General features: G+C 31.3%; 1 protein-coding gene across 2 annotated transcripts; it reads right to left on the reverse strand.

Moving 5' to 3' along the window:
- Positions 1-794: 794 nt before the first annotated feature.
- LOC11415973 (transcription factor bHLH147) lies at positions 795-2,100 on the reverse strand. 2 transcript variants are annotated; one of them, XM_039830423.1, is made up of 2 exons: positions 938-2,100; positions 795-907 (listed from the first exon to the last, which is right to left on the reverse strand). In XM_039830423.1, exon 1 carries the CDS (start codon positions 1,607-1,609, stop codon positions 968-970), a length of 642 nt encoding a protein of 213 aa, XP_039686357.1. In that variant the 5' UTR covers positions 1,610-2,100; the 3' UTR covers positions 795-907; positions 938-967. The 2 variants fall into 2 exon arrangements, with proteins under 2 accessions (XP_039686357.1, XP_039686358.1); XM_039830424.1 differs by having other exon boundaries at positions 795-902; positions 933-2,100.
- Between the last annotated feature and the right edge of the window lie 9,221 nt (positions 2,101-11,321).

Genomic DNA, 11,321 nt, shown 5'->3' on the forward strand with positions numbered 1-11,321 from the left:
GATGGGAATTGAATTTGAGTATCATAAGACCACACCAATTAAGAAATAAAGTTACCGTGACACATTTGGGTTTTCTTTCAGAACTATACACAAACAAATATTTGGTTCAGAGTAGTTGAAGTTCAAAATCTGATTATATGATGTTATACACCTGCATACACAATCTAGCTATAGCTGCCCATTTTAACAACTATGATTTTCTTTTTCTTTTAAATCACACACATTTATTACCCTAAAAAATAGAAGTTTCATCTGCAAGCTTCTTGGCTCTAAGATTTACCTGCTCATATGTTAATATATATAATGAATAATATTTTTACTGATTTATTCTTATTAAATATTGATGTTTTCACTAATATTACCATAAATTTAAAGTAAAAATTATTGACTAAAGAGTGATTCAATTAATATTAATCAGAGAATATAATTAATTTTTTTAATTAATATTGAATTAAAAATTTAAACATTGCCCGTTCTTTTACAATTTTCATTAAATAAATGTACCATATACATAAGTTTTTTTTAGGGGATCATATACATAAGTTATTCACTAAATTTAAAAAGTAATTTTCTTATATAATAGTGACTAATATATGTAACAAAATATAAGCAAAATTTATCAAAGAAATTTAATATATTCAGTCAAATAAACAAATTTCTTCGACTGATTTTTGGTTATATATTTCATTACGTACTGGATTATGTCAATAGTGTTGATATATCAGCCATTCAACTTTCATACCAGTTATAGATTAAATTCAAATGCTTGAAATTGAAATACAGTTAACAAAAAATAAAATATAATACTAAGTAGATATATTAACAATTAACAAAAACCTTTACTTGCAAGAAGAGTTGATAGATCAACCGATGCAAATATTAATAATAACAAAAATTAAAAAGTAATCTTGGCCAAAACAAAAAAAAAAAAAGTAATAAAAAAAATAACAGCGGCCACATATTATTATTAACTCGCCGGCGGGAAGCCGGAGCCACCGCTGGCAGCGGCGGCGGAAGAGGAAGCACCGTAGAGTAAATCAGCTAGGGCTGACATGGCACGAACTTGCATCTCAAGAGCTGGTATATAATCAATAACTTCTTCAAGAATAACCGGTAACGGTTCTTTTCTACAACCAGGAACTAACCGGCCCAGAATTTTAACTTTTCTCTGAACCGCTGGTAGAGTCTTTCCTTTAAGACGTAAAACACCGAACCGGGCTTTTTTAGACCGGGCCGGTCCAACAGCCCGGTTTTGTTGATGTCTCTTCTGTTTTCGGAATTTGAGTCTGAGCTTGTTTTTTAGTATGGCTCTACTCCATCTTGTTCTTCCTTTTGCGGCGACGGCGAGAGCTCTGTCAGCGGCTTCACGGACGGCCTTGCCTCGACGAGGCCCTCCAGTGGTGCCGCCGATGTTGACTCTTGCCAGAGCCTGGTGGAGTTTGGAAGAGTAGATTTGTTGTTGGGCTTGTGACCTCCATTTAGCACGGCTATTTTCTCTCTGTTGTTGTTCTTGGGCTTGCTGGGTTTTGGATTGGGCTTTCTTCTTTTTTCTTATTCTGTGTGATCGATCAGTTGTTGATGTTGGGTTTGAGATCATAGGTGATGACATGTTCCAAAGCCAACTCTTAAATCTTACACCAAAAAAGAGAGAAAAAAATATATGTTTGGTTTGGGAGGTGAATTTATGGAAAAGGGTGTTGGAAAGTTAGTATATTTTTGTAGTTTCTATTTGTGGAAGAGAAAAGAGAATGAAAAATTGTTGGATTCAGATGGATATGGTTTGAGTGAGTAATGGATTCGAATGAAAGAAGGGAAGTTATGGTTGTACTAGATTCTAGAAAGAGAAATTGTTGAAGTGAGTGAAGTTTTTGAGAGAGGGGTGTGAGTAGTAAAGTAATATATATAACTAGGTGATAATAATAGAAGAGAAAATGAAATGAAGGTGGTGGTGTTATGGTGGTAATTGGGAATGAAAAAGGAATGGTGTTGAAGATGAGAACGGAACGGGGTAGAGAGAAGAGAAGAGAAGAGAGGAAGGGGGTGAGTGGGTGGGTGAGGTGTCCCTTCACTAACTTGGAGGTTGAGTTGAAGGGAGAGAGAAATGGTGGACATGGCTTTATATAAAGGAATCACAACACCACCCAACCTGTCTTTTTCCTTTCTTTTCTTAACTACAAAACATAAATAAATTAAATATAAGTGGACAAATGAATTTTTGACATCAAAATTTTGATTCAAATTTAATGTCATTTGATTTGTATGTGTGAAATATGGTTTTTTTATTTTATTTTAAAACTAGATACATGATCCAAGAACCGTATAATATGAGAAGACCAATTCATTGCCCATTTATAGGGCTTCCTTTTAAGCTAGAGTTTAACTCTGTATGGACTTGTCTATCAAAATTGATACCAAAGCTAATCGAACTTGAGACTTTGAGTGTAACAAACTCCTAGATCATAAGCCAACCAGTAAGCCAAACCCAAATGTAGACCAAGCAATTGAAACGACTCAAATGGTTAAATAATTTAACTAAAATTAAATGATGAATTGTTAAGGACAAATTTGAGTACAACTTTTAGGTGGAGATTTTTTTCGATCTTTACTTATTTTTTTGCCGAACTTTATATTACTTAACCTCTATTTTTCTTAGAAATTGAAGGTTAACACTAAAAAAAAATTGAATGAGTGTATTTCTAACGAATGAATATAAGAACTCATAATTTATATCCACTTATTCTTCTGAAGAAGTATTTAATTTAAATGTAAATTTTTTGTGTGAAGGATTTCAAATGTAAATTTTTAGCAACAGAATCATAGTTAAGACCTTTAAGATTTAGTAATGTAAGGATCACTATTTTTAGTTTATTCATTTGATGGGCATGCCACAAATTACTCATTCATATTTAAAAGTTATTTGACTTGTTTGTGTTTGGGCAATATGGAATGATAGAAACAACCGTGTCTTCAAAAATGCGGTAATTGATTCTCACAATATTCTTGAAAAGGTGAAGATTGACTCCTTTTTATGGTTATCTTTAAATTATATTCCATTAGCTTTTGGTTTTCATGATTGGTGGAGACATCACTTCTTTGTATGGTGTCGTGTAATTTATTTTTGTCCGGTGGTGGCATCCTTTTGATAGGTGCCTTGTCTTTGTATCAGATTTTGCGTGATTCATCAGTTTTAACACACCTTGTGTGGGGTGAATCACTTCTCGTTTGAGCAATATATTTCATTTTGATTTGTTAAAAAAAAAAAAAAAAAACTGTAAGATTTAATTTAAAAGATTAGCAAAGGAGGGTAAACAAATACACATTTTTAGCAACCGAAGCATAATTAATTGATTTGGAAGTAAAATTATTTTAAGGAGATTTTTTTTTAGGGAAAGATAACTCATTTTATTTCATCCAAAATAATAAAGTGAATACAATATGGAGAATTATAGAAAGTAGTGGAACTAGCATGTAATATAGACGCTCGAGCAAGATTATGGACGATTCTATTAGCTTGTCTCCTAACATAAGTTAGAGCATAACTAACATTAGAAAGAAAAGAAAAGAAAAGAAAAGCAAAGTCCTACAATTAGAGAGTAAAATTCTCAATTCATTCACATAGGAGCTATTATCAAGGAGATCTATATATATTGAAAATAGACTATACCATAATAGCAGTAAAGTTCGGAATCCCCTTTATTATTAGTATAGATAGATAATTAGTATAGATTAAAAGTAAAATTATAGAGACAGTGAAAATAACCTATATTTATCATATCTTATTCAATAAAATCTATCATCTGCTATTAAAAAAAGGTATACTGAAAATAGGCTAAATAATTATTATGTATCCCTATTTATTATCTTTTTAGGGGTGTGTTCACTTTATTATTAGTCCCGTTTGGAAGAGTCTATTGAAGTTAAATTAATTCAATGTGGATCACATATGTAAGATTATTAGTCCCCTTTGAAAGAGTCTATTGAAGTTAAATTAAGCCAAATAGCTAATTTGATGACAAAGACATTGAAGTTAAGAAGCATTTATTAAAACTCAGAAATATGATGGGAATGTGTAAGGATACATATGCAAACTAGATGCATTTTCACAGTTAAGTTTAAAGGAGTGGAAGAGTTTATCGACTAAAACTAGGACATCAAAGTGAAGAACTACCTTTGTCAATCAATTGATAGGACCATTTTCGAAACCATATTGTAAAATGTAAAAGGACACTGCTAAGAAAAATTAGGACTCAATGAAGAAGAAATATGAAGAGAGTTCTAGAGTGAAGCGTTCACTTATTCAAAACTCTAGAAATGAAGAAAGGTGAGAACAACATGAAAGATATCACCATTATAGATAATATCCTTAGAACTCTAATAGAAATATTTGCTGATGTAGTTGTGTCGATTGAAGAATCTAAGGAAATTGATGCAATCACAGTTGATGAACTTTGAAGTTCACTCATTGTGCACGAACAAAATTTTGCTACCAAATTTAAACATTTTAGAAGTTTATGTTTGATTTATGATAGGTGTCAAGCAATTTATTTTTGGCTAAAATATGTTGTTGATCCCTGTAAATACAACGAATATGGGTTTTGATCTATGTAAAAATAAACTTTTGAAAAATGTCTCGGCAAAATTTGTTTTTTAAAATAGTTATTGGGTCCACTTTTTGAATGATTTGGCATATTTTTGAAGATGTGACCCTTGTTGACTCTGTAGAAGTGATACATGTGGCATTTAAGCTGATTAATATATTTAAAAAATAAATTTAAATGAATAAAATAATTCAAGTGAAATAATAAATTAGATTTTTTTTTAATTTTAATCCACACACTTATCATTTTCTTCTTATCACCAACACCATCACATCTCCACCGATAAAACCTAAACCATCCTTACCGTTTGCAAATCTCACAAACCCAAAATTCTTCTCGTTCTTATCTTCTGTTTCTTTGCAATTTTTGACTCGATTTTTCATTATGGAGCTCGACCTTTGTTCCATTTTGAGATACAAGATGTACACACTTCTACAATCTTCGTTTTACACTAACTGTCGTCGGAAACCCATCTCTAATGGTTTTCACTGTTGTTCATGCACTTCTCGACTCATTTATCTCATTCTAAAGCTCAATTTGGGTTCTATTTTAAGATACAAGCTATGTTCTAATGAAAATTTGCAATTGGAAATTTCTGATCCCTCTTGGTATTGTGACCTTAGTCGCAGGAGGTTTCGTCGTTGGAATGTCTATATACGGTGTTTGCGTTAGGTATGGAAATTTGCGAGTTTGTGTTGATATATATGGAAATTTGTGGGTATGTGTTTGATGAAAGATTTCTTCCCTTATTTTTTTTATTTGAAGGAGTATACGAAGAGGCAAAAACAAGTGTAATGTAGTGTTGCTAGATTGTTTTGGGAATGGAAATAATAGAGAGGGATTAAGGAAAATAAGTTTGATGAATTTTTCCGGATCATTAAATCGTAGCTTTTTTGGAAGAATTAACATATTTGGATTGATGAATAAAGAATGAAGATATGGATTAGTTTATTGATGAGATTTGATTTTTTGGGTAAAAAAATACAACTGGTGTTTTGGAAAGGAAAATGGATTTGGAATGTGTTGTTTTCTGGAATTGAAGTTGTTGCGAGGCTTAGAGGGAAACATAGGTGGAGATGGAGGAAGAACATGATTTAGTTTTTTTTTTTTTTTTTTTTTTTTAATATTTTGGGTTATTTATGATGAATGTATGAGTATATGATAAAGATGGAGATGGTTAAAAATGATTTTTTTCCCTTTTTTATTTTTATTAAGAAGAATTATAAAATATTTAAAATTGTTAAATGCCAAGTGTGCACAAGATGGAGATGGTTAAAAATGATTTTTTTCCCTTTTTTATTTTTTTCCCTGTACGGATAATACTTGGGTGACATTGTGGTTGGTGACATTGGTGACATTGTGGTTGATGACATTGGTGACATTGGCCAACCACAATGTCACATGTGGCTTTTTTCTTTTTCTTTCATAAGACTTTTTTGTTGTTTTGCACATTTGTAACATTGTGGTTGGTAATGTCACCAATGTCACCAACCACAATGTCACCCAAGTATTATCCGTACAAGTGGGCGCAATCAACATCCGTCACATAGAAATAAATGGGAAAATTCAACAAGAAAGTGGATTCATGGACTATTTAAAAAAAATAAAAAATATGCAGGACGTTTTTCAAAAGTTTTTTTTTTTGCAGAGACTAAAACTCAAACTCGTCATATTTGCAGCGACGAAAAACACATTTTAACCTTTATTTTTTAATATGTATTTTTTTTCACACACATTTTCCTGTTTGAAAATGTAAACGATGCTAAGTAAGTATTTTCGCCAAGAGAATCTAAATAGTGTCCTCAAATAAAATTATATAGTCGTCCAACATCAACCATACAAACATTATCTCACGTTAACTATATAAGTTGAACTCACGATATTACAAGTGAATTAATACCAAATGAATTAACCTTTGATTAGCTGATAACTATACAACCTCCCGTTTAATTTTCTAATCTATAAACAAAGATCGCGTCTTTTTAAAGTTTTATCATGAAGATTTTCTTTTAGCACAACAAAAGAATTTCTTATCATAATTAATAAAAAAATTTAAGGGATCATGAAGTATGTTGTTGTACATTTTATTATTTTTTTTATAACATTTTGTTGATATTTGAAACAAGATTTTATTAATATTAGCATCCCTCTGTTTTTTTTTATGGATTTTTTTATCATGTGCAAATTTACACATGTTAAAAAATTTAAAATAGTAACTTTATCTTGAAACTTGTTCATTTTATATTAAATATGTAGTTTTTTAATAAATTATTGCTACTTTTCAATAAAAAAATTAATACTTTTAATTGCTTTAACATGTGCAATATTGCACATGTTAGACAAATTCCTTTCTTTATTTGGGTACAAGATGACACTACTTGAATGTTACTATAAAAGGGCATCGAGAAAGTTACGAACATTGATTGACGGATCCAAAAATATTGTCTAATGGGTGCTAGAAAATACCAGTCTATAAATTTTGACTAAAAATAAATGATAGACTAACAAGTATCATAAGAACATTTATTAATGAATCAATTAAATAAAACTTGTCTTGAAAATATAAGGCTAACATATGACAAAGTAGGAAACGCACCATTGTCTATATAAAAACTATGTTGTCTAATTCCTTAAACAATGTCATAAAAACAGTTGTTTACATTTTTCAAAAAATTATTCTGGATGTGAACAAAGTACAATACATAACTATCCTGTCAAAACAAACTATTATGACAAGAGGGGTAGTTTAGGGTCAAATTTCGGACTGAAATCACCCTATAGATCAGTTTCTACTTTCTTTCTTCTTTTTGTTTAAATAAGTGATGATAACATATATTTAGTTTTATCTTTTGTAATCCGTTGTCTTAGTGCGATGTTTAGCTTATTTGTCGTTTTCATGCGGCATTGTATTGCTTTCTCGACTTGTTCTAGTGTCCATCTTGTTTAAATCGACTTTGTCCAATTCAGTGCATATTTCAGTAATGACTTTAACGTTTTCAACGTTACAAGTTTAAAGACATGTGTACTCTAAACACTTTAATTTCATCATATTTATACATTTTTCCATGATCGTAAGTATTTTGTTGTTGTATACTATTAACCGATTGATGTGAGTTTGGTCGTAAATTTATCCTATTCAATTTGACCTATTTTGAATTTTTATTGCTCGATGTATTTTCTAATTTGTAAGTAATAAGTGTTTTTAAAGTAAAAAAAGAAGAAGTAACGAGTAAAAGCCATTAAGTCTAAGTTTAGCTCATTTACCTATTACACTTTTTAAAATTTAATGCTATGTCCTTAATATTTTTATAAGAATATGGTGAGCTTAAATGGAAGAAACTTTAAAGATGCTTATATAAGATGGAGAACATAATCCATCAAATTTGTGGCAAGATCAAAGTAAAAAAAGCTAGTAACTCTCATGACCGAACTCGTTTAAGTTCTGTACCATAAAAATAATCAAAAGTAATACAATGCCAATCGATAGCAAATCCCAAGTGAGACATCAACAATTGAATCCGATGATAAGATATAATACTTTTTGACCTAAGTTTAAGTTCGAATCTTAGTCCTAACTCCTAACAATACAACGATGTCAAGTCTTTGAAAGAGAGTTTTATCATTTATTGCAATTTCATTCAATATTAATTTCTACAAATTCAGAGAAGATACCGATAGTCAGAGGCACCACACCCCCTAGGTTTTCTATAAGTACTAGACATAGTATTTCAATTAATTTATTGATGTCGCAGTGGCCAGACGATCTCTTACGGTACTAGAAGGTGTCTACACCCCTTCAAGTTCATAACTTTGATAATTTCTTAAAATTGTTTAATATATATATTCCACAAATATTTAGCACCTCCAATAAAATAACTCAAAATTCGCCACGATTAAAAAATAAAATGAATCCCAAATGAGACCAAGTTGGACAAATTCTGACATATTTAGAGTTTCGGTGCAATGGTTTCTTTATGGATGGGCAATTCCATAACCCCATTTGGATTAATTGGTGCATGTTCTAGTCTAGCCTAAGCCTTTAACTCATTATTGACCAAAGTGAAAAATGAGACCCCACAAATTATTTTCTTTTCATTCCGTGCAATGATTAATGGTGGTGATGAATGAACTGTTAATTAACAGGAACAACAAACACGAGAGAGATGCATGTGCAATGTAGGTTGTCTTTCCAGTACTTGTCATTTATGTCTACTCTATCCCCCCATCCTTTGTTTTGTCTTTGGTGGGTTTTGGGCTTTTTTTTACCCATTTGAGGTTGTGGGTAGTTATGCTACACATTTCCTGAATTGGATACTAGTTCCCTATATACAATAAGCATTTCATCAAACATATAACCCCAATTATGTTTAATAATTAAGAGATTAAAACCATGTAGTAGAAGCAAAAAATTGTGTCCCTTCTTGCTTTTTTTCTTCTAATTTCATAACAAAGCTCCCTTTTACACTTTTTGCTAAGCAAGGTTAGTGCTGCAAACATAAGAAGGCCAATTCCATTTCTTCTAATTTCTCTTTTTTGATTATGGTGAATTGGCTGGATCTAACTGACCTAAATTTGTTTTTTTTTGAGGGATTAATTTTATTTTTATATAGCAAAAATCTTCACTTCTGATTTCCATATCAAGAAACCGTGTGTTGCAAACAGAGACATTGCGCAGAGTTTGCCTCTTTGGGAAGTGACATAACATACACTGAATACCAAAAATAAAAAAGCATTAAATGAATAAGATCTTGCTGCACGTAAATCTTTGTCCAGTCAAATTGTTCTGAATGAATTACCTCACTGTTTAGTTGTGCAGTTATACTGCATATAATGATGATACTTCACATATCCTCTCCTCTCAAGATGCACATAAGCACATAAAGGAAGCTAAAGCATGGAACTTTCTTCAGACTATGCATGAATGAAAATTCTGTTATCATTGAAAATTCTGTTATCATATTTTGAGTACATCCAGTGAACCAACCATGAGACAAAATGTATGGTTTGCAAAGAAAACACATAATTATGCAACTTAATTTAATCATATTCAAACTTGCATGCTTGTCTTAAGTGGTCCAAATTGTAAAATCACATCAACTGTTCATTAATCAATTGGTTGGATGCAAGTTATCTAATGTTGAATCATTTTATTGGTACTCATAGTTAGATCCCTGATTGAAATAATATTTGTTAAAACTTTACTTATATTCCGACTAAATTTTGGAATAGTCACAAAAATAAAAATTTAGACTTCGTCATTATGAGTCAAATCAGATGCATGTAAACATAAAATGTGTAATCATGTACCAACTAAAATGTTCAAACTTTACTTATATTCCGACTAAATTATGGATTAGTCACGAAAATAAAAATCTAGACTTGGTCATTATGAGTCAGATCAGATGCATGTAAACATAAAATGTGTATCCTGTACCAACTAAAGTGTGGTGTTGGGGAGTCAAATTTGCTTTAGAACCAGGGCGTTAGCTAGTGCAAAGTAACAGCCATTCATCTTCCGAGGTTTAAGCAAAGGAACAGAAACAATCAGTTAAAGTAGATAGACACCCTACTTATGTCTCCCAGTTCTTAAACCCAAACATAACATAGTAGTGTCCTAAAATAAATTTTGCTGATACCTTATATTTTGCTTTAAGTAAAGCTAATTCTGAATGTCATATTTCCACATGCATTTGAATTAAAAAGTACATTCATGTACTAGTGGCAGGCCTTGTCTAACTCCCTGAAGTTACAAGTTTTACCAGCAGGGTGAACAAGTGAAAAAAGAGAGTCATTTTCCAAATACTGGTATCAGTAAATCTTATTATATTTTGAGATGGATCAGTGAATCTTATAAATAACAAATATCTTTAATTTCACTCTCTGTAAAAGGATAAAACCTATAAAATTTAATCAGTGTCACTCTTCTATCAGCATTCTTTGCCATTCTCTCTTGTAACGTGTTAGGTAACAGTCTCTGTGGCATTAGATGAAGCAGGATAATGCAGCAACAATATTTCAAAAATTATAATTAATGCTTTCAAAGATCCCAATTAAACCCATGTCCTGCCTCCTTATTCTCACTTTTGAAAAAAAATGAATAGGTGATCAGCATTACAACTCACAATTGATCACTACCACAAACTATCTTTATAAAAAATAATCAGCTTCTTGATTGCATCTGTCTTGCCTACTTGTTTCTTTTTTTGCTCCCATATTTGGAAAAGAATCCAGGCTAAAGATCTCCATGATTATATAACAAATTATTAAAAATGTTTTGGTCTGTCTGTGCATATCTTCTTTAGATTGAGTGAGGTTGTCCCTTAATTGAAGAACACCTTTGGTGTCAAAATCTAGTCATCTAGGTAGGAATTTAAAATGATGGTTTAAAGAGCTGGGTAAATTTTGTGTTTCAGGCCTATACATCCTAAATATCATTGTATATATACATGGCAAATACCTCAGTTAGTCTAACTAGAACTGTATTACTGAGTTACCTTAATCTGTTAGAGTAGTGCTGACCTGGCAAAGTCAGTTAGACTCATCACTGATGTGGCAGAGTCGGTTAGCCAGCTCAGCAAAGTAGTTAGATCCTAAACTACTTATATATAGACTACTCACAGTGTTACTCAAACATGATGTAAAATACAAAGATTCTGAGCCATGAAGCTCAAGAACACTCAAAAATATAATTCAAATTCTAATACTTAACATTTGGTACCCATA

The sequence above is a fragment of the Medicago truncatula genome, chromosome 2 (genome assembly GCF_003473485.1).
Source record: "Medicago truncatula cultivar Jemalong A17 chromosome 2, MtrunA17r5.0-ANR, whole genome shotgun sequence".
NCBI classification, from domain to species: domain Eukaryota; kingdom Viridiplantae; phylum Streptophyta; class Magnoliopsida; order Fabales; family Fabaceae; genus Medicago; species Medicago truncatula.

Excerpts from the sequence above, each read along its gene's own strand:
- LOC11415973 (XM_039830423.1), bottom strand. The coding sequence starts at position 1,609 with ATGTCATCACCTATGATCTCAAACCCAACATCAACAACTGATCGATCA.